The 27,689-nt window shown below is 32.8% G+C and overlaps 2 protein-coding genes and 1 long non-coding RNA gene across 6 annotated transcripts; 2 read left to right on the forward strand and 1 right to left on the reverse strand.

Annotated features, from left to right (window-relative positions):
* The first annotated feature begins 5,684 nt into the window (after window positions 1–5,684).
* LOC132042187 (long chain acyl-CoA synthetase 4) lies at window positions 5,685–16,073 on the forward strand. 2 transcript variants are annotated; one of them, XR_009411383.1, is made up of 20 exons: window positions 5,685–6,047; window positions 7,179–7,242; window positions 7,341–7,430; window positions 8,242–8,298; window positions 8,704–8,752; window positions 8,986–9,062; window positions 9,178–9,217; window positions 9,303–9,397; window positions 10,306–10,473; window positions 10,555–10,665; window positions 10,736–10,823; window positions 11,708–11,774; window positions 12,803–12,878; window positions 12,966–13,083; window positions 14,164–14,409; window positions 14,532–14,671; window positions 14,763–14,945; window positions 15,060–15,179; window positions 15,711–15,844; window positions 16,000–16,073. XR_009411383.1 is itself a non-coding variant. In XM_059432797.1 (19 exons), exons 1-19 carry the CDS (start codon window positions 5,896–5,898, stop codon window positions 15,744–15,746), a joined length of 1,977 nt encoding a protein of 658 aa, XP_059288780.1. In that variant the 5' UTR covers window positions 5,685–5,895; the 3' UTR covers window positions 15,747–16,073. The 2 variants fall into 2 exon arrangements, 1 of the variants encoding a protein (XP_059288780.1); XM_059432797.1 differs by having other exon boundaries at window positions 15,711–16,073.
* Window positions 7,442–8,104, forward strand: LOC132042189 (uncharacterized). The gene is made up of 2 exons (XR_009411384.1): window positions 7,442–7,792; window positions 7,874–8,104. It is a non-coding gene; the product is annotated as an uncharacterized LOC132042189 (long non-coding RNA).
* Window positions 16,074–16,570: 497 nt separating the features above from the next.
* LOC132042188 (uncharacterized) lies at window positions 16,571–21,951 on the reverse strand. Of its 3 annotated transcripts, none has more exons than XM_059432798.1 (7): window positions 21,696–21,951; window positions 19,747–19,901; window positions 19,361–19,578; window positions 18,161–18,770; window positions 17,160–17,681; window positions 16,932–17,065; window positions 16,571–16,844 (listed from the first exon to the last, which is right to left on the reverse strand). In XM_059432798.1, exons 1-6 carry the CDS (start codon window positions 21,863–21,865, stop codon window positions 16,953–16,955), a joined length of 1,788 nt encoding a protein of 595 aa, XP_059288781.1. In that variant the 5' UTR covers window positions 21,866–21,951; the 3' UTR covers window positions 16,571–16,844; window positions 16,932–16,952. The 3 variants fall into 3 exon arrangements, with proteins under 3 accessions (XP_059288781.1, XP_059288783.1, XP_059288782.1); XM_059432800.1 differs by having other exon boundaries at window positions 19,747–20,181; window positions 20,328–21,839; XM_059432799.1 differs by having other exon boundaries at window positions 19,747–20,184; window positions 20,328–21,839.
* Between the last annotated feature and the right edge of the window lie 5,738 nt (window positions 21,952–27,689).

Raw genomic sequence — 27,689 nt, forward strand, 5'->3', positions numbered from 1 at the left:
ATTAGTTAATTAATAGATATTTTTTCTTGGTCAAAGTATTATGATGACAGAGGGATTCCACGTATTCACCGATGGCAACAGTTGTTATATAATTATACTTGATAGTTATCTTGAATTTAAGCCTTTTAATTGCTTAAGAGTCTTAAGATTAAAAAATTGATATAGAGAGATATATGTGACGCATTTATTTTAGCTAGATGTTTTAAATTACCTTCGAATAGATTAACTTGCGGCATAAATTATGATTCATTAAATTCGCATGAAATAATATTTCCAAGTCCCCACGGAACAATTATCCTTCCCATTCCTCTTAATTTGGTGTTTAAAATTTTGACTCACACATTATTTAATTTCATTAATTGTAAGAGTATTCGATTAAATTAGTTTTATATTTTTCCAAAAAATAAAGAATTAATAACTATGTCCTCTTGAAATAACAATAAAAACATGAATGAAAAAAAAATTAATATCTTTTTAATTTTCTTTGGTTACGAAGTGACAGCTAAGAAGGAACCACAGGAGCAATATATTTCTCAATTTCGATTCCTTTGCTTTACAAATATTTATAACAACAGTATATATGATCTTTGACGATAAAGGTGAAGGTGAAGACAGGGCAAGAGAAGAATCGACGACTTGGTAGGTATAGGCAATCTTCTAAAAAAGAAGTGCACATGACACCTTAAGTGAATCCAGTATTAGAATGAGAGAGATAAGTGAAGAGTTTGATGACGGTATAGCCGAAGAGACAAATTCGTGAAATCTGTTGGATCAAAACAGATAATACATATTATCGATTTGAACTACTTATAAGAATAACATATTTTGCATCTTAAATTTGTTTTTTCCTTACCATGATGTCCGCACAATCTAAGATACCATTTATTTTATTCTTTCAGAGGAAGTTTGATTATGTTATTGATGTACATATTACGAAGTCAACGAAAATACTTTTCCTCTTGTTTGTGTTATAAGTAATAAAATTAAAATGATAATAATAATTATGTAGTCCCCTCGCCATTGAATGTAACATGGAGAAGACCACGTCCATGTTCTAGACGCATGGGAGAATTCATACTATTAATTAGTTTAGAAATTTCATAAATTTTGGTATTTGACTAAAGTTGTGGGCTTCCATCTAGAAAAAATTGATTAATTCAAAATCATAAATGTATCACTTTTATTTATTTTTATTTTTCACATTGTTGACAATTAGGAGCACGAAAAAATTAATTAAATTATCAAATAATCGTGGAGACCACTATCATTTTGATTTCCTGTTATGACTTCTTGATCACCGAACTGTCCTTTTGAAAACGCAAAATGTATCTTTTGATGTATTAAAAAGAGGAAAACAAAAGAAAGAAGGAGTGACATAGTAAGATTACAACAATTTAATTATACATTATTTGATATACTTTAACATTGTAATAGATTATTGACCCTATGTCATAAGTTATCAATATATGTTAAATATAAATTATTACATGTTCTTAGCTCTTAAATAACTCAATAGCGTACCATACTTATTATACTATCAGTGTTTAAATTAAATACAAGAGTAAAATAAAGTAGTCCAGGGTTATCAAAAACATTAAACGGCAATATTTTTATAAGGCCCTATCTAAATGGAAGTTAAGTATTTAGCTGCTCGACCAAAAATCTTTATATACATTAGCTAATACACATATATTGCAACTTTAGGGAAGCATCAAACCAGGGGCGGATTTAGGTTAGGCCTAGGGGTGTCACGGGACACTGCTTAGTCGGAAAATTTTAATAAATATGTATACATAATTGGAAGGTAGAAGCAATATAACAAAGATAAGTAGAATAAGTGACACTCCGGGTTATAAACAATGACCCGGCGCAGCTGGTTGGGCGCCTCATTTTCTGGTTCGACACTAACCAGCTTCATTCGTTTTTTTTAAAAAATTTCTCACTACGAATACAGAAGGATCTTCTTGTCCCCATGTTCGGTGAATGCTTAAGGAAAGATGCTGCCTCCTAGTTAGTTGTGTGTTGTATTTTTTTTCTTCTATCTTTTTTCTCATCAACAAAAAATGATTAAGACTATTTGTGGAATCAAATGAATAAAAGTTTTTAGTGATCGTTTGGCTCCTTATATAGAAAAATGACGCATCCAGTATTATTTCTAGTGAGGTTATTTTAAAGACATTTCAAAAAATGAAAATTCATCGGGGTGAGTTATATATAATTGTGCTTTATTTATATTATGCTATTTTTTAAATATAACGTTACAGAGTTTTATTTATTTGTTTTCATTTTAAAATGTGATACCGCTTACGAAAAATTCTACGTACGCCACTGCATCAAACACGTTCTGAAATTTTCTACTCAATGATAAAACTTTTAGAAAGCTAAGTAGGGCACCTAATTATTGGTATATAAAACTAAGATATGGTAGTTGATCTTCTGATTAGATAAAGATAATGTGTTCTTAATCCGCTATAACACAAAAGCCAAAAACAAAACAAGAGCCTTAGGAAAAGATAGACTCCACAAGGGTCAAATGTTTTTCTTTTGAGAAAGTAAAAGGAGATGAGTCAATACTTATTACAAATTTCTTTGCGCACACTTCTTCTAATGGCGTATCTAAAATTATTAGAAGTATAATATACAGTAGATATGACTCCATAACTTTAAAAATATAATGGGTTCAATACTAAAAATTTCAAAATTGAACCCATATAATATAAATCCTGAATCCGCCTCTGTCTCCTTTGTCTTTGAATCGGGAAAAGGATATCGAATGATTAATTCACTACTAAGAATATTAACCCAAAAAGATGAATATTTTAATTTCTTAATAGTGATCGATTCCTTTGACAAAAAAAAAAAATGAATACTGATACATCACTTTCGTGATAACTAATTAGGTTAGCAATAACTTTAAGAATCGACAATCAACGAAAACGTTAGGCTTTCCAAAGCCAAAGGAATGAGTTAGACAAATTGGTGAATGGGAACCAAAAGAAATAAATAATGATGAAGTTTTCAAGTTATATAAGTTTCATTTTGGACACCAAAAAAAAAACTAAAATAAAATAAACAATGATGGAGTGATACCAAGGTAAAAGAATTTAGCACAGACAATATAGAGGGTGACTACTATATATAAACCAAAGTCTATTTAAAATTAGGCGATACAGAAATATAATAAGGCAGATTGCTAAAAGAGGGAGGGGAACCTGCTTCCAATATCACGAAGTATTTGAGGTGAGATATATTTTTCTTTCATCTTACTATTTTACTTCATTTAATTTTTACATTAACCGCATAGAAAAGTAATTATATATAATTGTTTATAAGATAGGATACACCATATACCTGATGAGAAGCACCCCTCAATCGATAGATTGATGATAAATATGAATCAATAATTAACTCGAAAAAGTTGACAATCAACACAAAATCATTAACGCTTTAATATAATAACTTTTTTTTTTCTTTCAAATAATCTTAATCCTAGTTGCTATGCAAGGTGATGTGGAATGTAGATTTAACTTTTTTTAATAGCCAGATCTTAAAAAGATTGCTTCCTTCAGTTCATTTTAAGTATCTTTCTATCCTTTTAAAAATAGTTCAAAGTAAACGTATTAAAAAAGGAAAACAAAAGAAAGAAGGAGTGACATGGTAAGATTAAACAACTTAATAATATATTATTCGATATACTTTAACATTGTAATAGATTATTGACCCTATGTCTTAAGTTATCAATATATGTTATTACATGTTCTTAGCTCTTAAATAACTCAATAGCGTACCATACTTATTATACTATCAGTGTTTAAATTAAATACAAGAGTAAAAATAAAGTGGTCCAGTGTTATGAAAAACATTAAGTGGCAATATTTTTATAAGGCCCTATCTAAAGGGAAGTTAAGTATTTAGCTGCTCGACCAAAAATCTTTATATACATTAGCCAATACACATAACATATACATATGTTATGTGTATACTATACATTTATCGGCTAATATTTTGGATGGACGGCTATAAATATGTACTAAATATCTATATTGCAACTTTAGGGAAACATCAAACACGTTATGAAATTTTCTACTCAATGATAAAACTTTTAGAAAGCTAAGTAGGACACCTGATTAGTGATATATAAAATTAAGAAGATATGGTAGTTGATCTTCTCATTAGATAATGCGTTCTTAATCCAAAAAAACACAAAACACAAAAAACAAGAGCCTTAGGAAAAGGAGATCATTCAATAGTTATTACAAGTTCTATACATTTCTTCGTCTTAGAATCGGAAAAAGAATATCAAATGATTAATTCACTACTGAGAATATTAATCCAAAAAGATGAATATTTTAATTTCTGAATAGTGATCAATCAACATGAATTTTAATCCGTGAAAGAAATAATTTGACAAAAGTAAAAGAAAAGAATTTTGAATTCTGATGCATCACTTTCGTGATAACTAATTAGGCTGGCAATAACCTTAAAAATCGACACTTAACGAAAACGTTAGGCTTTCCAAAGCTATAGGAATAAGTATGACAGATAGGTGAATGGAGACCAAAAGAAATAAATATAATGATGGAGTTTTCAAGTTATATACATAAGTAATTTTATTTTGGACCCCAAAAAGTAATATAAAATAAACAATGGTGGAGTGAAACCAAGGTAAACGAATTTAGGACAGAGGATACAGAGGGTGACTTCTATAAATACGGATAGAAAATATAGGGGGTAACGACTATATATAAACCAAGGTCTATTTCAAATTAGGCTATATAGAAGGATAATAAGGCAGATTTCTAAAAGAGGTGACCCTGCTTCCAGTATGAAGTGTTTGAGGTGAGATATATTTTTCTTTCATCTAACTATTTTACTCCATTTAATTATACTTGATAAGAAGCACCTCTCAATCGACAGATTAAAGGCAAATTATGGATTAATAACTCGAAAAAGTTGACGATTAACATAAATCATTAACACCGTCAACTTATACTAATCTTTTCCAGATCATCTTATTCCTAGTTTTATTACTAATTACTATGCACTGTGATGTGGATTTAACTTTTTTTTTTTTTTTTTTTTTACTAACCCGATCATAAAAAGATTACTTCCTCCGGTTCATTTTAAATATCTTTCTATCATTTTAAAAATAATTCAAAATAAGTGTTATCTTAAAAATGAGAAAACATTATACTACCTCTTTTCTCCAACTTATCCTTATCCTTCATATAATAAGTTATGTGAACCACTTTCTAAAAGGTCTCTTTTAATTAATTCTATTAACTATTTTCTTAATGGGTGTGCCACACTCTAAAAAATACACTTAAAATAGACCGGATGGAGTAACACTTCATACCAAAACACCACAAAAGATCAGTGTTCATATTTCAGTACAAATAAAATAAAAATTAATTTCTTAATGTGCTTCACTCTTGATAAACAAAGTTACTCAATATTGTACCCGATTAATAGTTGAATTACGGATAAGTTAGCCTAAACACCGTAGTTATTAAAAATTAAAGCAATGAAATCTAAAATTAAAAAAAAAGAGAGAAAATTTTAGGGTTCCCAACATGGAAAATTCCAGCAAACACAGCTGTCTGTTTCTCTGAAGTTAATACATAAATATTTCAAGTGGACCAAAGTTTCCCATTGGTCAATATTCAACTGCTATACAAAAAAAGAAAAAGTCCTTTTCCTACTCAGTCAAGAAAAGGCCAAAATCCAAGAAACTCCCTTTATTCACACAGTTTATCAATCAACACCGAGCTACTAAACCCCCCACCCTCCATTTTGTCCAGTTTTCTTGTGTGATATACACTATATATACAGTTGATATACACATATATTGACAGTATATTTGTGTTTTTTAGAAGGGAAAAAGAGGGATCAAGAATGGCAACAGAGAAATTCATTATAGAAGTTGAACCAGCAAAGGCTGCTAAAGATGGAAGACCATCAATGGGCCCTGTTTATAGAAGTGTTTTTGCTAAAGATGGATTTCCACCACCTATTGATGGACTTAATAGTTGCTGGGATATTTTTCGGTTAGAATTTAAAAAGTTTTAATTTTTTTATGTTAATTTGCTTTGCTATTATGTTGGTTTTTGTCCCTTTTTTTTTGTGTGTTGTTTGGATTTATGCACCTGATTTTAGTTTTTGTTTGTTGAATCTGAGTGTTTATGTATCTGATGATTTAGCATAAAATTCTATTTTTTTTTATGTTGCTATTATACGGGGTTATTTTTTTTTTTTTTTTTTTTTTTTGGTTTCTTTAAGTTTATGCACTTGATTTTGATTTTGTTTGTTGAATCTGAGTGTTTGTTTTTAGCTTTATGTATGTGATGAGTAGGATAAAGTTCTAATTTTTTTATGTTAATCTGCTTTGCTAGTACATTGGGTTCTTGGGTATTTTTGTTTTGTTTAAGTTTATGCACTTGATTTTAGTTTTTGTTTGTTGAATTTGAGTGTTTGCTTGAGCTAGAAAAGGTGGAGTCTTTTTAGCTTTTATGTATCTGATGATGAGTAGCATAAAGTTCCAAGATTTGATTTTTATTTTACTTTTTGTGCAAAATAATCGATCTTGTTCTATATTCTAAACTATCCTGCAATTCTTGTGTTTTTCTTTTTGTTAATTTGATTAACTTGATTTTTATGTATTGATTTTCTAAATCTGATGACTGTTTAATTTGTCTATAAAAGGTCTAATCATTTAGTTATATATTTGATCAGTAACAAGTTCCAAGAATTGCTTTTGACTTTCATTTTATTTTTGCTGCAAAATATTCACAATTTTGCTAATTTTTCCTTTGCAATTATCTGTGCTGAGTCTCTCTGTTTCTGCAAAATCTTCACTCTTACTACTTCATTCTGATTAAAAGTGAACACTTTTTGGCAATTCATTATGTACGCAAGTGACATGATTTCACTGGTAATGTCACTACTGTTCACTTCAATATAGGTCTTCTCGATTAGTAAGGACATGCATTAGATTTTCGAGCTTTATTATTCTCTTCTATTCAGGATATACTTCATATGCAAGCTTCCCCTTGGACAGTAAAAGCCTAAACTTTGATTCTACTTGTCCTCATTGTCCGTGTTCGTTCTAGTTTAATCTGGCACTTTGTCATTATAATTTAATACCAGATCTTATAGACATTTTCTTGTCTCTGTCACAGTTTATCGGTGGAGAAATATCCTAACAACCGGATGCTTGGAACCCGTGAAATTGTAGATGGAAAAGTATGCAGTTACCATGAATACTTTTTTGCATAAGTTATAACTCCTATGTCCGGAGAAGTTTGACTTTAGCTGATTCGTGTATTTGTTCTTATTTTCAGCCTGGCAAATATGTGTGGATGTCTTACAAAGAAGTATATGACATTGTCATTAAAGTAGGAAATTCCATCCGGAGCTGTGGTGTCGATGAGGTGATTTCCTATTTCTATGTGCTACACTTTCCTAAAAGCTTGGTTGATCGGGAACAATTCCAACTAGGGGTCGTTCGGTTACTGGTTAGAGTTATGCAGATATTAGTAACGCAGCCCAGTTATGCAGGGTTTAGTTATTCCATCTTCTACCCTGCATAAAATATATATTAATTGGCTCATAACTCATAACTGTTTCAGTTATGCGGATTGTAAATTGGTAACCAAGCGCGTTACTTGGTACGCGGAATTTTATACGTAGCAACTAAAATGCTACCAAACATGGTACTAGTTATGCTAGTCTTAATACATGAATAATTCACTTCCTAACCAGCAAAAGTGCTTACTTACCTTCTAATGTTTTAGTTGTGTCATCAAATACTGCACATGATGTTGCCTTTTTGTGCTTGTCAAGCTATTCATTTGTTGCCTAGTTTTATTAGGAGCAATGAAAAGTTAGATTCTTTTTTTTCTTTTTTCGGAGGGGTGGAAAAAAAAACTAGATTCACTATGTCTGATGGTTCAGTTATGCTCTTTAAAATTCACCCCCTTAAAAAATGGAGAGACTTTTAGTCACCTTTCAGCTTATGATTGGTTTACAAATTCTAAGTCATCTCATGCTTCGATGTTTTCTGGTATTTAGTTATTCCTATCGTTGAATTATATTTCACTTATTTCTTTTGAAGTTAGGGTGTTCTCTGTCTATTGTATACTTGTGTTAGTGTGTAGACTTGTGTGTAGGACATTTTATTCAGTCTCTTATTGTTCATTCCCCTTGACAATTTTTTTTTTTTTTTTTTTTTTTTGATATTAGGGAGACAAATGTGGTATCTATGGTGCCAATTGCGCTGAGTGGATAATAAGCATGGAGGTAAACTTTTTCTATTCCTTCTAGTTTCCATTTAACCCCTTTTATCTGATTGGCGGTCTTACTATTTTTTTGGTTGTATTTTATTCATAAAATTATTTTCTAGCTGATGAAGTGATTGACCCCAGTCATAATGTCACCCATGTCTTTTTTTCTTTGGAACAAGCCCACAAAATCCAAATTTTTGGTCCTTCTTAGTTTAATCAACCATATATTTATTTCGAATAGAAAACAGTTGACTTTCTCACTGTTCTCGTTTCCTAGTCCACTTCCTATTTGTTTTTGTTTCATCCTTTTGGTGGTCCTGTTTTCTGCTGCGTATCATATCAATCTTTTATTCCAGGATATTTTAGAAATTAAACCTTCTCCTTAATTGTTGTTAGTTCTGATAGCGACTTACAAATGCAGGCATGCAATGCTCATGGACTTTACTGTGTTCCTCTGTATGACACCTTAGGTATGCATTCTCCTCCAGTGAAAATAGTAGCTTAAGTGCCTTCCTCAATTTTCTTTTGTTTGCTTTTTCATTTTGTAATTTATGATTCTTGGTTTTACTTTTATAGTTAGAAGACATCTTGTCTTGTTTAAACAAGATGCCAGTTTCATGCAATGGCTTTCTATTTTATGTTAATCTTTAAAAGGAGAAGAATGCTATGTAATGGTTGAAATAATATTCTTTGTGTGCTTTAGGTCATGGTGCAGTGGAATTTATCATTTCCCATGCTGAGGTTAAAATTGCTTTTGTTGAAGAGAAAAAACTTCCTGAGGTATGCATATTCGAAATTAAACTTTTGATAGACGGCTAATAATATTTTAGAGGCTGTGTCTTTTAACATCTTGGGATGTGCTTTCTTACTAAAATGTGTGTTCATCCCTTTTCAGCTTCTGAAAACTTTTCCAAATGCGTCAACGTACTTGAAGAGTAAGTTGATTGTAAATTCAATCCGTACTTTTTGATAGATGAAATGGTGGCAATAACTGACTTGTTTCCTGTTTGTAATGACCAGCTATTGTGAGTTTTGGAAACGTCACTCCTCAACAGAAGGAAGAGGTTGAAAAGTTTGGGGTGGCTCTATATTGCTGGGATGAGTTTCTACAATTGGTAAGACTTGGTCTTTTCTACTATATTTCTTATCAGATTTGTCTAATGGTTTCTTAGACGTAATCATTAGTGTTAACTGTTATACTCCTTCTGTCCCAATTTATGTGACACTCTTTCGTTTTTAGTCAGTGCCAAAAAGAATGACACATTTCTATATTTAGTACTCCTTCTGTCCGAATTTATGTGGCAGACTTTCCTTTTTAGTCTGTCCCAAAAAGAATGTCAACTTTCTATATTTAGGAACAATTTAATTTTATGAGATGATTTACAGCCACACAAATATCTAAGACTTGTTTTGAACCACATATTTCAAAAGTCTTCCTTCCTTTCTTAAACTTCGTGCCTAATCTAATGGTGCCACACAAATTTCCATAGGAAAACATTTTCCAAGATCTAAAGTGCAGCCAAACGAGAGAAAATAGGAAAACATTTTCTGTCATACCAAACACACCCTTAATGAGATGATTTATAGCATCAAATATATATGGCTTGTTTTAGACCACAAATTTCAAAAGTCTTACTTTCATTCTTAAACTCCGTGCCAAGGCAAACACCTTCACATAAATTGGGACGGAGGGAGTAAATTGGATTTCAAAGTTGTGGCTTTGATACGAGACAGCAAATGAGGAATAAAAATTTTGATTTCTTAAATCTCATTTGTATAGAGTTACGTGTTGACTTGAGTTTGATTCAGATTTTAACATTTTCGTTAATTCTATTTATTTATTTATTTTAAATTTCGATTCCACCTTAAAATTCTTCTTTCCATTGTAATATTAGTTATAAACTCGTAGTATGCAGCCAGTGGTGTTATGAGAAATAGATATGTATCCACCATTTGGAATTAGTTTGTAGTGTTGACAATTACATCTATGCCCTTTGAACTAAAGCTCAAACTCAATGTGCAGGGAAGCGAAAAACAATTTGATCTTCCAGTAAAAAAGAAAGAAGACATTTGTACAATAATGTATACTAGTGGAACGACCGGAGATCCCAAAGGTGTCATGATTTCAAATACTAGCATTGTTACTCTTATAGCTGGAGTAAGGCGTTTACTTGAGAGTGTGAATGAGGCGGTAATGAATTATTTGCTCTTTATTTTCATGCCTTCACAGCTACGGTACAGGCTTGATCATCGAACCTTTTTAATGTTGCAGTTGACGGTGGATGATGTGTATCTTTCGTATCTTCCCCTGGCACATATCTTTGATCGGGTGATTGAAGAATGTTTCATTCATCATGGTGCCTCAATAGGATTTTGGCGAGGGGTAAGTTGTTCAGATCTTCTGCTAAATCATAGTAGAGCTTATACTTATGCATTGCTAACCGTGTCCACAGGACGTCAAATTACTAACCGAAGATATTGGAGAGCTAAAACCAACTATCTTCTGTGCTGTACCCCGGGTACTAGACAGAATATATTCAGGTAATATCTTAGTGGAATACCTTTGCATCTGTCAAACCTTTTCTCCTGACCACTGATGTAGACAACCACGAGAAAATGACACATATGGTCCCTTATATTTAATAGTAGGTTCAACATAGTCCCTTAAGCATCACATGAGCAGTCAGTTATCAGTTCAAAAAAAAAAAAAGGTATCACTTGAGCAGTTTGGTCCTTTAAGTTTGCCAAGTGAGCACTTTTGGTCTGTGTCGAATATTTACCAAACGATTTAACCGGAACTGTTAAAACAATTACCCAGAAACACCAGAAATTTCTGTCAAAATTTTCAGAAATTGCAACCAAAAAAAACTACACGAGACACAAAAAATAGTCAAGAAAATAACAGAAATTTTATGTGTTACCTTACTCAAAAAATAACATAAATTGTACCTCAAAAAGTTGCACTGGAAAGAGACCAAAAATAACATAAACAACAAAATCTGTACTTCCAAATGTGAGTTCCTGTTAAATATTTTCTATTTTCACAGTTCCAATAAAAAATAACAACAAGAGTTTGTAAATATCTGACGGAGACCAAAAGTGCTCACCTTTGGAATATAATGGACTAAAACTGCTCAAGTGATAGTGACTATTTTGAACCTGCTACCAAAGATAAGGGACCATTTTTGTCAGTTTCTCGAACAACCAATGCACTTTAGATTTAGATTAGACTCTTAGTAAGTGTACAATGGTCTACTGCTACTTATGGGTTTTTGGGAGGTTGATTTTTAACTATGACGGATGACAATGCCTTAATATGGTCAAAAAAGTTTTGCTCCCTTTGAACGAATACCTTTGACTAAGTTCCTTCTAAGTCTTGTTGAAATGCTGGATATGTTTTAACTAGTTTGTTTAAACATTCTCAGGTTTGCAACAGAAAATTTCTTCCGGAGGTCTGCTCAAAAGCACCTTGTTCAATCTTGCCTATGCTTAGTAAGTGCTGTTCCGCGTTCTCCATGTCAAATGAAGTAATATATGGCAAGCTAATCTGTTAACTCTTTCTTATCAAAAGATGAAAAAAAGCTAACCTATTAACTTTCTAACTAAGCTTCTCTTGAGTGGTTCCTTAAAAAAAAAAAAAAAAAAAAAAAAAACCAGAACATGGGTATTTCTCAATTCTCACCCAAAGGAAGAAAGGGTGATTGATTGTAATGGTAGTGGCACAGAGAGAGAGAGAGAGAGAGAGAGAGAGAGAGAGAGGAAGGACGAAATAAAAAAATAAATAAAAAAACTCAAAATTAGGGAGAAGGGTTAAATTTGACCTGAACTATGCGAAAGGATCAATGTTGCCCTCCGCTTAAAAAAGATAATCCTTAATTACGGGACACGTGGCATCACCGTGTGCTAAGCTTCCGCCGTTTGAAAATAAAGGCAAATTTAGCCCATTTTAGTAACGGCAGGGGCATATTTGACCCCAACTATTAAAGGAGAGCAAATTTGTTTCATTGCATAGTTCAGGGGCAAATTTGACCCTTTGCTCTGTTTTCAATTAATTTGTTCTTTTGGTCCATCCCTAAAATATGATATCTTTCCCGAAACTGAAACTTTTCTCCTCCTATTTTCAGATTAATGTACTAGTTTTGTGGATAATTATATAAAAAGAAATCATATAAATATACACTAAAACTACTTTATATTATTTCTAATTTGATGGGGATATCTTCTGGACTTTCTCTATTTTTTGAGAGTTTATATACCAAACTTAGTATAATAACTCAAATATTTCACTCTCCCCAGAAAGCCAACCCAGGCTTGTTAACATGGAAGGGAGTAAATAATACTTTCTGCTTTAAGACTTGTTTTTTTAGTACTTGAATTTAAACTGGTCTTTTCTTCCATGTTTTGGGTTATTGTATACCGGAGAACTTTGGTTGCGATACTTTGTTTAGCATAAAAAATAAAAATCTTAGTTTGAGTTATTTTTAGTGGATTTTGTTGCCTAAACTTTTGAAATTCTACAGCAAACACTACAATTTGAAGAAGGGACGTAAACACTTTGAAGCTTCTCCGATTTCTGACAAAGTTGTCTTCAGTAAGGTATAGAGCAGCTTGCAAATCTATTTTTCCATCTCTTGTTTCCATCTTACCAGTTAGTCCGTTAACTCCTGTTGTTCTGTTGCTTAGGTGAAAGAAGGGTTAGGAGGCAAAGTACGCCTTATATTATCTGGAGCAGCGCCCCTTGCAGCTCATGTGGAATCTTTTCTGCGAGTTGTGGCATGTTGTCATGTTCTTCAAGGATATGGTATTCCATTCTTGTGAAAAGCTTCATTTTAGTTTTTTTTCTATGTTGATTTATGACTCTTTTGGTTATATATTGTAGCCATTTTTCACACAAAGTTAAACCAGTTTGTCAAGTAAAAAAAAAAATTCTCTCACAGAATCTCAATATTTGTTCTAGTGAAATGCATTGTCCAAACACAACTTCAACTTCCAAATACTCTTTTTTCAACTGAACTTCAAATATCACCTGATTCACGTCCAAATGCCTACTAAGTCAACTATAGTTTAAGAAAGAAAGGAAGACTTGAAATTTTTGGTCTAAAATAAACCTTAAAGACATTTGTGTGCCTTTACCACGAGGTTATGGTGGGACATGTTTCAGTGGTTTGAAACTTCTCGGGCAATGCCAATAACTGTGAAAGAATTGATGTTTTGTTGGAGGAGCGGGAGAAGGAGGAGAAGACGTAGGGCATGGAACGTGGTTCCTCTTGCGTTGATGTGGGTTGTTTGGAACGAAAGAAATAGGAGAGCTTTTGAGGGGGTAGAGTCGAGTTTTACTCAGTTGAGGAGTAGCCTCCGGTCACTTATTTTCTTTTGGTGCACCCATAAAGTTCCTTGTTGTATAGATGAATAGGTGAATTTTGTAGAGAATCATGTAGTTTTGTAGAGTCTTTACCTTTTGGTATACCCCTTGTATACGGCCAGTTCTCTGGCCATGTTTATGAAGGAAATACATTTACCTTATCAAAAAAAATATTTCATTAAGGGTAAAAGTGAGAATTTAAAGTTAAGTTGTTTCTAATTATAGAAAGAGACAGACTAAAAAAGGGAAGTGTGCGACATAAATTGGGACAGAGGGAGTATCTGTTTATCTATACTTATCATGTTCCCTCCAAATGTCGTCTTTCAGCGTATTGTTGGCTATTAGCTTTTATCTCAAATAAAGATGGTAGAAAGTCAAAGCATCTCTTTACAAAAATTGATTGATGGGAGCATCTTGTTTCTTCAGTAATGAGCCACATGATCTTCAACAATGTAATAATTGTAAGATCTTGTATTCTAGTTACTGTATAATAAGTTTTTTCTTTCTATTCTTATATAGGTCTGACTGAAACATGTGCTGGTACATTTGTGTCACTACCAAACCAGTATGATATGCTTGGTACGGTTGGTCCTCCAGTGCCCAATGTGGATGTATGCCTGGAGTCCGTCCCTGAGATGTCATATGATGCTCTGTCAAGCACGCCATGTGGAGAAATATGTGTGAGGGGTGACACTCTTTTTTCAGGTTATTTCAAACGCGAGGACCTAACAAAAGAAGTCATGATTGATGGGTGGTTCCACACAGGTTTGTTTTTTTGGTGTTGAAGTTGAACTGATAAATCTCTGCTTCTCTTGAGGGGGGGAAAAAAAAAACTGCTTGTCAGCTAGCATTCGAGTGGACCTTGTTTCTAATAAATCTTTCTTCAGGTGATATTGGTGAGTGGCAACCTAATGGTAGCTTGAAAATAGTTGATCGCAAGAAAAACATTTTCAAGCTATCGCAAGGTGAATATGTTGCTGTTGAGAATTTGGAGAATATCTATGGCAATAATCCTGTTATCGACTCGGTATGTATCTGCTTCTGGTTAACTAGTGGCATAGTCTGTTCATGTTAAGACATGAAAGTGGACTCATTTATCTTTTCTATCTTGACTCCAGATATGGATATACGGAAACAGTTTCGAGTCATTCCTCATTGCTGTTATTAACCCAAACCAACGAGCAATTGAACAATGGGCCGAACAGAACGGCATATCTGGGGATTTTAATTCCCTATGTGAAAATTCAGAAGTGAAAGAGTACATGATTGGAGAGCTTGCGAAAGCTGCAAAAGAAAAGAAGGTTAGTTCTCCTCGTATTTGCATGTTCCATAATGTCAAAGTGAATCGAAAATAAGCAGTTCGTCCTATTGAGATATTACGGAACCTTATGTAAATGCGATCGACTTTTTTGCAGCTGAAGGGCTTTGAGTTCATAAAAGCTGTACACCTTGATCCTCAGCCATTTGACATGGAAAGGGACCTTCTAACTCCGACATTTAAGAAGAAAAGACCCCAGTTGCTCAAATACTACAAGGTAATTTCTCTTTAATCTACTGGTGAATGTTGATGAGAAATCATTTGTCAGATAGTCATGCTCTCTTTTTATTCCATTTCTTTTTCGTCGTACTATTAATTTTGCTAGAATATTATGTGCACTGTGATTAAATGTGTGTGTGTCTTGCATCCAAGAGATGTTACTACTCTTTCTATGCTTTTATTTCATGTTGTCAAAAATCCTTCTATTGCATATCCTAATAGACATGCACAAAGAGTAGAAAGTAGAATGATTTTTTGTAATCTTGACAAACTTTTTAATAGGAGTGAAATGCCATGGTTTAATCAAATGTGGATCGATTACTGTAGGTGTGCATAATCGATTTAACATGCCTATGGTTGTTTTTAGGCATGTAACACCAATGGTGGTACATGGCCGGATTATTAGTTTATAAGGAAAAAGATATCTATAAATTTTTAAATTTCTTGTGCATTATATGTTGGAATATCTGGTAGTTATTGTCGTGTTTGTTTACATTTTCTTGCCTGATTATAATTTTAAATTGTGCAGGATGTGATTGACAACATGTACAAGGGTACTAAATGAACCTAACGGCTGTTACCTGCCCCTTCTTTTACATTCAATCTTATTTTATCTTTTTGTTTTTGTTATTGCACTGTATATAACACATGAAGATGATGAAATCGTTTCATCAAACTGGATTTGACTGTAATAGATATCACTAAAACGCTAATAGTATCAGTATCTATTACTAATAGCAGACAAATTATGTTATTGCTCAAATCACTAGCGACAAGGTTGTTTAATTCTAGTTTTCTTGTCACTATTCTTAAAAGGGTTTGTAAAATTTTGAATCATGTCTGGTTGTGTTAACTTTTTGTATATGGAGTAATTATTATGGTTTTTCGCCGAGAGGGATGAATTGCAGCGATCGCCATAGAGAATTGATCTGAAATAAGGCACTTCATCTGAAGACATTGCACAAAGGATAGATGATAGATTATGATACTAATCGTCTTTATTGATTCACTTGCACTTCATCCAAAGACATTGCACAAAGGATAGATGATAGATCATGATACTAATCATCTTTATCGATTCACTTACATATGATGTAACGGTGATCACCATAGATCATGAAAGAAGAATTCACCCTGCCTTGCCTCATAAAGATCCTGGAAACACGATGTTTCTTTTACTTCTGCAAAAATTTAGGAACGCGATATGTCAAAAACTGACATTTCTAGGTTTGTACATGTTATACAAATAATATTCCCAGAATGACCAGAAAACGTAAAATACAACTGATAGCTACAAAAATGACCAGAATGATAGCTAAAACACACAGCTTTACATAACTAGTCTAGAGGTCCCCATGCAATATTAGCAGTGGAGAGCTTTGGGACTAAATCATAGGAAATTTTGTTCCTTGTATTTCAAAACTGTTGGTAATTTGAGTCATATAAAAACTTGTACAAATCCAGGAATCAGTTGGATGTCTAAAAATTGCTCTTTAACTGAGCTTTCCAAGATCAGAAGTACCACAACACACATAAAAAGGGCTCCGAACTGTAATACCATTGGCCAGAACCAGATGCCATTTAACCAAGGTAACAGTAATGGTACATTACGACAGACATAACATGGTTTGGGCTTATATCATTTATCATCCTGAGTTGCACTCTGCATCAGTCAGAAAAGAAATATCAAAATTTCTGACATTGAAAAAGAAACTCAAGAACTACTATTGGTAGGTAATAGAATACACACATGAGATGAATCCAAGAAATTCTATCCATCATTTGCCAGCTCATGAGGTATCCAATCAACATTGTCTCTGGAAATAGAGGCAGAGCCAAAGCTCACTGCAAGCAGTTCTTCTCTGGTGTACTTCAATCTTTGATCTAGTTTCATATTATGACAAGAAGGAATGTCAGACAGGACAGAAACTAGCGTATTTTAGACCAAGATAGGTTAGACAATGCGTTAATGCCTCACCAAGAAAACCGTGTCTGCTAGATCTTAGGGGAGATGCTGATGGCCCTCCGTTCTTGTTTTTGTATAGTTTGCTCTGAGGGGTCGCTTGGCACACAGGTGAGTGAACAGATAACCTTTTAACCAATGCAATACTAAGAAGATCATGCCTTACTTCAATTTGAGGATGCTTTTGCTGAAATGACAACAGAACATCCTCTGTCAGCAGCCAACAACCCCTGAGATCAAGAATCCTCATAGATGGTGAAGGGTTGAATATATAGAGCCCAGTATCAGTGAGTACGCCATCACGAATCCCCAGGGTAACCAAGCTTTGAATAGACGACAACTGATGCAAAGTGGTATCAGTAAGGGAACCACTCCGTAAGGTTAAATAGCTCAATTTACGAAAGCTCGGCAAAGGAGCCAAAGCTGAATTCTTGATTCGAGTCTCCTCCAAATCCAATCTTTCCAAATGATCAAGACTAGACAACCCAGACAGTGACGACGCACAATTAGCATCAGAATCCACCTCGTTGACCATACCTGGCATTTGTGGCAAATTACACTACCATGTGAGTTAAGAGAGAGGAGACAAATGTTGTTCTAACCCTATTGGAAAAAAAAAGAAAGTCTCCCGAACTGCAATTTCAAGTTCCACTCTAATTAATCTTTGGTTGGGCAAGGCATAAGATGCATCCATCTATGATAATGTCTCTGAAAATTAGTTTACAGCAGAACTTGGATCTTTTTTAAAAGATTTTCATCACAAAGTCCAAATTCTACGATTCATCCATAACTTTTCCAAAAGCCACTTCTTAGTTCAAAACTTCAAATTGCCAGTGTTTTTCATCTTGTAATAATCTAGCCAAGAGTGTGAGATACGTATTGACATCATGTTGTTGTCTAAAGTATTCAAGCATCCCCTACACCTATCTAGTTTCCAGTCATGAAGAAATTGAGGACCACGAGAGAAACTAAATGTAAAAAGTAAAGAAAGTTTTGAGGAAATGAACACATCATACCTCTGATATTTGTACCACTCAGATTGATACATTTTAGCAAAGGCATGGTGATCATGAAGGAGATAGCAGAATCGTCAATGGCCGTGTAAGATAACAATAAAGTTTCAAGATTGGGAACAAAACCAGCTAAAATTCCCAGTCCTGCAGAGCTTAATTTTGTCCGGCTGAGATTTAGATGACGTAAATTTTGACCTACAAATGCAATGTGTTCAACTGACTCATCCCCTGCAGATGTACCACTGAGATCTAAATCTGATATCGCATTCATATATGGCAAAAAGCAGTACGAATTAAGAGATGAATTGGAAAGATCCAGGAGAGAGAGGGAAGATGTTTCAAGGTGTAGGAAAGCTTCAGAGACATCTCTTATGGTTGCTCCAGACAGAATAAGCTTTGAAAGAGGAGCTTTCTGTCCTTCTCCTTCGAATATAGAGTGTATCGTGCAATTGCTCATGTTTAGACATGCAAGAATAGGCAGACTTGGCAACATAGTGACCTTGGTCCAGGCCAAATTCAGCGAACTCAATCTTGGGAACCATTTAAGATGAGATGCTCCTCTGTTTGATACTTCACTCCCCCAAAGATCCAAATGTTGTAGTTTCCCAAGAACCTTCCAGAATCATAAAACGTGTCATTAATCTTGAAAAAGTTCAATCATTCTAAGTAAGTAATGGACGAAATGATTAGAGGAACAATCCATAACAGTTTAGTCCAGTGGGACGCTAAGCTTTAAGCATCTTTCCTCACCATGTGCTTTTCCGTAACCAAGGGAAATGTAAATGTTTGTTTTGAAGGAAAGAGAAAATTGTTAACAACTTTCTTTCAGAATCAAAACAAGTGCTCCCAAATGGTACAATCCCAGTCCTCTGCTACTTTTTCTTTTTCTTTAAACCAAAAAAAGGAGAAAATTTAAAGCTTTTCCTCTATTTCAAAGCTTCCCCCTCCTTTTATTTTCCCTGATTTCCAAACAAAGAGCTAGATTTTGGATGTGCGGAAAGTGTGGTGAGTAATGTTGGATATCTATAATAAGTATGCCTATGTATTCTCTTGAAAAGGAAACAAAACACAGAATAAAGTGAAATAAGGCATAGCACACATCTAACTCTCAACCTCACAACCCCAAGGTTAAAGAGAAACAAGGCTTTAATAAGCCATAAGGAAAGGGTGGGGGAGAAGAAAGACATGATATAGATGATCTACCTTAAGATTACCCAGAGAGGAATCCGATACAGGCAGGCCTCCCAGATCTAACAAAGATAAGTTGGTTAATGAAGACAGAAGTACCACACCATCAGCCGTGACGCCTGTTTCTGGAATCCACAACTTCTCCAAACTTGGGATGGATGTTAGATGTCTAATTCCAGCATTGGTAATCTTTGAGCATCTAGAGAGGTCAAGCTCCTTTAAGTTTGTCATTCCTGATGAAAACAAAAACATACTTAAGTAAGTAAACATTAAGAGTGCCATTTATCATTTGTGAACCGAAGAAAATAAGGAAATAGCAGATTTAAAGAGGAATGTAACGCAAACTTAGCTAGGTCAGTTACATCTATCTAAAGAATACTAAAGGTCAAATAAAAGGTTACCTGTGATAGCCCAAATGGCTGAATTGTTAATTTTGTTACAATCTGATAAATTTAGACAACGCAAGTTGTCAAAAGCACCTATATATGCCATCCATTCTGCATCCACTCTACTCTCCCCCCTTAAATCGATCTCCTCAACACAAAATTTGAACACTCTGGACAAGAAAATATATATCAGCTTCTGGAGTACATAATACATGAATTCAACAAATGGAAGAAAGAAGGCAATAGCTTAAGCAGACAATAAGTGTCGATTCTACACTGTTGTTTAGTAAAATTATGGGAAACCCGTTTACAATCACATAGCTAAGATGATTCTCAGATATTAGATGACAGTACTATCATTATTGCATCACAAAAGTTCATCTCTAGTCTCTAGGAGCCTCATTTCTCTGAGGAAGCAATACAATTGAACAAGCACACACACCATCCTCCCTCCTCCGTGCGCCGGAGAAATTATATAACAACAACAACAACAACAACAAGCCCAGTATAGTCCCACCATGTGGGGTCTGGGGAGGGTAGAGTGTACGTAGACCTAACCCCCACCTTGAAAGGTAGGGCGGCTGTTTCCGAGAGACCCTCGGCTCAAGGAGAAATTATATAAGAGAAACAAAAATGAATCTCAAGCCTTCTTGATGTTGGAGCTAGATAGCATTGACAAAAGTATTGATCTATTAAGATCCAAAAAATTAGTTAAGCAGTTGCAAGGATGTGAAGAACATTTTAAATCTCACAACCCACTGCAGACATATATGTATCTTTCTCAGGCCAATGCAAATATGGTGCTCATAAATTCAAGAACCACTACCCAGCTACCACATTAAGCAACTATAATTTTACTATAAGCTTAACCTTGATGATCAGAGGGCCTATAACAAAAACATATGACCAAAATATAACAAGTAATTCAACTCCTTCACGTGCATCTATAGACTCTCAGTTACTTGTCACATGTCATCTTGTTCATCAATAACTACAAACTAAACTACTCTTTTTAGCCTACTCCATTCTACATTTTCTCTTTTCAACTATCAATCCGACCAAATGTGTAAAATCAAACTATGCACAGATTGATTTTGACTTTGGAAAACTGAGATGGTTACTAAAGCTGCAAACTGTGCATATAGAGTATGAAAATATTCTATTACAGTAAGATCATTTTTCCGCAATTCACGTTAATATCGATCTGGTCCACAGTCAATAGATTATAAAAGGTCACATTAGTAGCAGATTATGGAGTAACCAAGTATACTGAAAAATCAAAGAGATAATGGTCAAAAACACACCTGAACTATCACTATTTTGTGAGTTTTACACCCCAACTATCAACTGTTCACCTGAACTATCACCATCTATGTATTTTCCTACTTGAACTATCACTATGTATTAAAACACACCTAGTTGAGTAGATGGTGATAGTTCAGGTAGGTAAGGGGAACAACTGATAGTTGGCCTATTCAGCTTCTGAGGTGTGTTCTATAGTTTAGTTAATAAAAGGGAACAACTGATAATTGAGGTGCGAAACTCACAAAAAAAGTGACAGTTCAGGTGTGTTTTTGACCATTAACTCGAAATCAAATGATACATCATAATCGTAAAGCCGATGCTAATTACAGAACAACACATTTTAATTTCAGGACAGTGCAAATCTTAATTAAGCATACAGTTTTTTTTTTTTTTTTTTAATTATTTGAGGTCATAATTAGGATTAATCATACTCAAGTAACGACGGGAAGATGAGACGGCAATTTACATTAATACTGATCTGTTCTATAACCGATAGATGATAAAAGGTCACATTAGTAGCAAATTATCAAATGATAAGCTGATGTTAATTAACTCACTGTAATTTCAGGACAGTGCAAAATCATAGTAGTAATTAAACTAATTAAGCAAACAGGAAATTTTGAAAAGGATGAGGTGATAATTTAGGATTATATATATACTCGAGTAACGACGGGAAGAGGAGACGGCGTTGAAGAAGGCGGTGAAGGAGAGTTTGAGCGAGGTGACAAGGCATGCTTTCTATAGTCCGGCGTTGTCTCCGCCACGCTTCCACGGCGTCAAGGCTATGTGTTGCTGATTCAACGCACATCTCAACTAGTTGGCTCGCCATTTTACTAGATCGGAATTCAGAGGAGTTGGTGTGTGTGTGTGAAAATGGTTGAGTCTAAAAAATACGTGTCCACCAAGATTTTATGTTAGGAGGTAACACTTTGTCATTTTCAATTGAGCCTTTCTTTTCTTAAAAAAATAATAATTTTTCATCCTACATGTTATAAATAAAATATTGTGGATGTTCATTCAAATACAAAATTTTAGATAAGTTTTATAATCGAAATAGATTAACTTGCAAAAGAAATTATACAAGAGGTCATAAGTTTTCTCATGAATAAGCTTTTAATCAAGCGCACAGCCTTGCAAGCTACTTCTTTAAAGTTCGCTTCTATGACCTGCTTACAATCAAGCAAACAACTTGTAAGTAGCTTAACCAACAACTTCTTTGAAGTAGCTTGAAGAGCAACTTCAGTTCCTCTATAAATAAGAAGTCAATTCAGTTCGTTTATATATCAGTTCAAAATTGAATAATATATCAGTCTCTCTCTATATATTTGTCTCTGGTCTATTTACTTTATAGTCTTTATTTGGTCATATGAATTATTCATTTTTTTCTGATTTTTCTTTTCACTTTTTAAAAATATTAGTGTTTGGCCATGAAAATTCCAAATACAACTTGAAGTTAAAACTTATTTTTCAAGTTTTTCACTTTTTTCACAGCCAAAACAAGTACATTTCAACCAAAAAAAAATACTATTTGCAAACTATGGCCAAACACAACTCCAACTCCAAAATTCCCAAAAAAGTGAAAAAGTTTTTGGTTTCTATGGCCAAACGCAATAGTACATTTGTTTATGAGAAAATTTCACAAATGACTATAGTTTTGTGCTCCTACTGGCGCAATTTATAGTAGGGTTAAATATATTTGGGGAGTCAAATAATTATTTTTTTATTACGATTTTCTTATTATATTATTAATTATGCAAACTTATAGTATGTTTTATTTTCTTATAAACTACTCGTTTGAAATTAACCCAAAAAAGAGCTGTTTTACTTTCCAAATCAGTCAATCCTCGTATAAATTGGGACGCAGGGAGTAGCTTTTTTTCGCTTCGTAGCTACAATTTTAGTATTTGTAGCTATTTTTACATTATATTCAATTTACTGTATTTAGTTCGTGACAAAATGATTGAGTGTACCTTCACGACAGTGCAAAATTTTAAATTAAGCATACAGAAAAATTAAAAAGAATGAGGTGATAATTACGATTATATACTCGAAGAAAAGAGGGGAAGAGGAGACAGCGTTGAAGAAGGAATCGATCGGAGTTCTGAATGATTTTTTTTTTTTTTTTTTGGCAAATATTCTGAATGAAATTGGTGAGTCTGAAAAAGACCAAAAATACGTGCCCAGCAAGATTTTATGTTGGAGTTAACTTTGTCATTTTCAATTGAGCTCTTTTTTATTTATCAAGCTGGACTAATTAGAGTCGCGCCAAAAAAATCATTTAGGGATTAAAGCACTCGCTATTAAAAGCAATTCTATTTTCAGAACTTCCGATCCAAACTTTTAGCTATTACTCCCTCTTGTTCAAAATAAGTGTCCACTTAAGGTGTGTTTGGTATAACGGTACATGTTTTCCTATTTTCTCTTGTTTGATTGCACTTAAGATCTTGAAAAATGTTTTTCTATTAAAAATATTTCTCAAAATAGGAGAAAATATTTTCCATAAAAATTTGAGGGAAAACATTTTCCGAATTAATAAAAACACACATTTTCCAGATTAATAAAAACACACCAATGCATTCCCTAACCACGCACGCCCCACCCCCCAACTTCACCCCCACACCCCCAAACCCAACCCCACCCCACCCCACTCCACCCCCCACAACAAAATGAATGAAAGTTATCTATGATGATACTCTCTCCGTCTCAAATTATTTATCGTGACTTTTAAATTTAGTTATATCAAAATTATATGTTATTTTAGAAGTTCAAGACAAAATTATTTATTTTTCCCATTTTACCTTAGCAGTAATGATTCTCGAAGACTACGTATAAATACCTCACGATGACACATAAATATAGTAAATATTTAATGAAAACAGATTATATAGACTTAAATAAGGATAAAATAATGTTAAAAAACCTCATGATTTATATTTTCTTAAAAAGAAAATATAAAAAAGAAGCACGTCAAATAATTCGAGACAGAACGAGTATGTAGGCTATAACCTTTAGGAATGATGTAATTTTAGGTGAAAGCGCGATGAAAGCAAATGTTTTTGTAAACGATCCTAATTCCTAACTAGTTAAGATAATGTGTAGTCAGGGACTATGGATTCGATTTTAATTTGTTATCAATGAACCTATTACATTTTTAAATTGTGAATTCATAATCTATTATTTACTAAAATGATTTTGAGAATTTTTTACATATATTTTAATTTTCGTGTCGAAAACGCTTAACACATATTTTAAGTTTCATGTGCAAAATGCTAAGTTCATGTAGGTACAATACATATGTTCTTCATCCGCCACTGTGTGTAGTTATTATTGTTAAACTTACGCTTGATCCAATATTTGTAAGAAGTTTTCTTTAGTATTATTATGGACGTATATGTCAGTGTCAAGATAATTGTGAATGATATTCAAGAACTTCGAAACTATCTTAAAAGACAGATTACTGACTACTGAGTATTGATTATAAAACAAACTCCAACACGTAAAAAATTGAGCTACTCACACTAAAAGCATGAATTCTTAAATGATGATTTAGACACACCCCTATTTAGTGGAACAAGGAGCTAGAATTTGAAGAAGGAAAAAAAAAAGAGATGAAAAAAGGATCTAGGCATAACGAAATTGTTACCTAACTAGAAAATTCCAAGATGGCATTGATAAGATTCATTCACGAGCTACTGATGCTTAACTCTTAAAGTTTGGAATTGAGGGCTTTTCAACATATTTTGAAAAAATCATTGAAGTTGGACAGGCTGCTATGGATAAATACATCCGCTCTATTTCATTTTATACAGACTAATAATACTCCCATCATCTCAAAATATTTGTCGTATTTTTCATTTACACGCCCATTAAGAGAGCAATTATAAGGGTAACATTTTGACTATTTTATCTCCTAACATATTTCATCGTGTTTTCTCTCCTAAATAAATATTTACTCCATTAATGATAAAACCTCTTAAATGTTGGTATGCGAACTCACAAAATCAACCCATTGATGTAACTAATACTAGGGTAAAATGGGAAAAGGCTACTTAACTTTATCGTGAGTAAATAAAACGATAAATATTTTGAGACAAGTATTTTTAGTAAGGACGACAAATATTTTGAGACGGAGGGAGTAACACTTTGTTTGTTCTTTTATATAAAAAATATGTATTTATAGAATCATATCACCCTCAGAGATAGAGTCGCAAAACAAACTTAACAAAAAATATGAATAATTAAAGAACGTAAATAGTTCGTTAAATTTGTGAAGATTCACAAATAGAGGGATCAAAAGTACACATTTCAAATAACTGATAGTTAAATGTGCTTAATCAAATATCTTGAGAAATAAAATTATAATATGCCGATATGTAGGGGATTAATAGCTTAACTTCTCCTCTTATATAAATATATTTGATTCAGTATGAAATTTAACTCGAGAGTTAATTTAATGGGATAAGGCATCATTACCCAAACTTTTAAGCATATACACACACCTTAATGTTTGGTCCTATCACCCCCTAAACTATTTAAAACCGTAATATTTTACCCCAAATGCCGATGTGGCAAGAGAGTGTGTTTTTACTCTCGAGTAAACATAAAAAACGGAAAAACTTAATTTTTTCTTAAAAATTTGTATTTTCTTAAAATATGAATATAAATATAGTTTTTCACATTTTAAAAAATAATTAATTTTTTCAAAATTTTATAAAAAATCAGTTTTTTTTTTCAAATTTTGACAAGAAAAAACACTTTTTCCGATTTTATTTGAAAAATAAAAGTGTCCTAAGAAAATGAAATCATGAAAATCAAGATCTTTTAAGACATTTTAAAAAAAATAATCAAGCTTTCCATATTATTAACAAATCCATTTTTCCATATTTTAAAGAAAAATCGCTTTTTTAATTCGCATTTTTTTTTTTTTTTTTTTTAAACGGGTTTTAAAAAAATGAATTTTTTAAAAGAAAAATCAGTTTTTTTAATTCGACTTTTCAGTTTTTTTTTTAAAACGGGTTTAAAAATAAACTTTTTAAAAGAAAAATCAGTTTTTTAATTCGCGTTTTCAGTTTTTTTTTTAAAAAAACGGGTTTTAAAAATAAATTTTTAAAAGAAAAATCATTTTTTAAATTCTCGTTTTCAGTTTTTTTTTTTTTTTTTTAAAACAGGTTTTAAAAAATAAATTTTTTAAAAGAAAAATCAGCTTTTAATTCACTTTTTTTTTTATTTTTGAAAACGGGTTTTAAAAATAAATTTTGTAAAAGAAAAATAGCTTTTTTATTTTTTTATTCTTAAAAATTGACACGTAAAAATTTCGAATATTAAAAAAATAAAAATAAATGCACATGTGAGAGTGTGTCACTCTCCCATATGAAGTGGGCATCGGCAGTTTGGGTAAAATATTACGGTTTTAAATATTTTAAGGGGTGATAGACCAAACAAGGTGTTTAAAAACGCTACTAAAAGGATGATGCCTTATCCCTAATTTAATAGGAAAACCATTACATTAAAGTCTAAGATTTGAGTAGTTTAATATGTCTTGACGTACCATTGAAAATTTTGAAAGTTGTAGAAAAATATACTGGAGCCAAATAAAAGAAATACATATAGACGTATTTCCCATTTATTTAATTTTCCCCTATAATGAGTTTCGTTTGTCAATGGTAAACTGGAAAAGAGAAAAAAAATCATTTGGCTTTGTTTTATGCACATCATAGATCTTTGATTTCCAAAACAGTCTTCTAAAAGATAGATGATAAGTAGGAGAATACTTATTTTGAATACTACGTAACATGTTCATACGTTGGTCAATGTTTGAATTTGTATAATTTCCAACTTTAAAGATTTAATTTGTTACATTTTCATTCTATGAATCAAAGTATGAGACTATGAGTGAAGTTCAGTATAATCATCAATCATCACCATGCTTCTTGGTGAATGACAAAACTTACCTCTAGTTAGCTGGCGACTTTTTTTAATGTAAAATGAAAATAAAACATATATATAAAATAAAACATATATATGCCATAAAGGAAAACTAAGACTGATCTAGTTAATTATAGTAATTTCAAATTAGTACTTACAATTTTATGGGGGATTGTCATAACTAGACCATCAACAGGAAGTTAAGAGAACGAATTATAATGATCTTTTTATCAAGGATCATGCACGTTCTATCAAAACTTTGACAAAATACTATACAACTACTATTTACGTTCGGTGGATACTGAAATTTGAAGTAGTTGTCTTTTTTCTTTTGATTATATGTCAGATCTATTTAGATTTTGCCAATTCAATTGATGACTTTGATGTAAAATGAAATTGTAGTTTTAAGATAAGTAAGGCGCACATCATTTTGATATCAGCAGAATATGTGAAGGGAGACGGGAGCATTCTTGCCCATACAATACAAACTCTTTATGGGCCATATCTCCCACAACAACATGTAAAGAGTCACCATGACATCTCTAATGTGATGCTCAAGTACCATATAAAGACCAAGATGACCTATAAATATTAGTAAATTACACTAGCTACTCATGAAAGAATAAGATTTTGTTTCTTTAAACTCCTTCGAAGCTTTGCCAATTTTATTCTTCCAAAGTAGCCTTTTTGAAGTTTATTTCCACTACTTAAAAATGCTCTTCCAAATT

This window comes from Lycium ferocissimum, unplaced genomic scaffold (genome assembly GCF_029784015.1).
Source record: "Lycium ferocissimum isolate CSIRO_LF1 unplaced genomic scaffold, AGI_CSIRO_Lferr_CH_V1 ctg1397, whole genome shotgun sequence".
Taxonomy (NCBI): Eukaryota; Viridiplantae; Streptophyta; class Magnoliopsida; order Solanales; family Solanaceae; genus Lycium; species Lycium ferocissimum.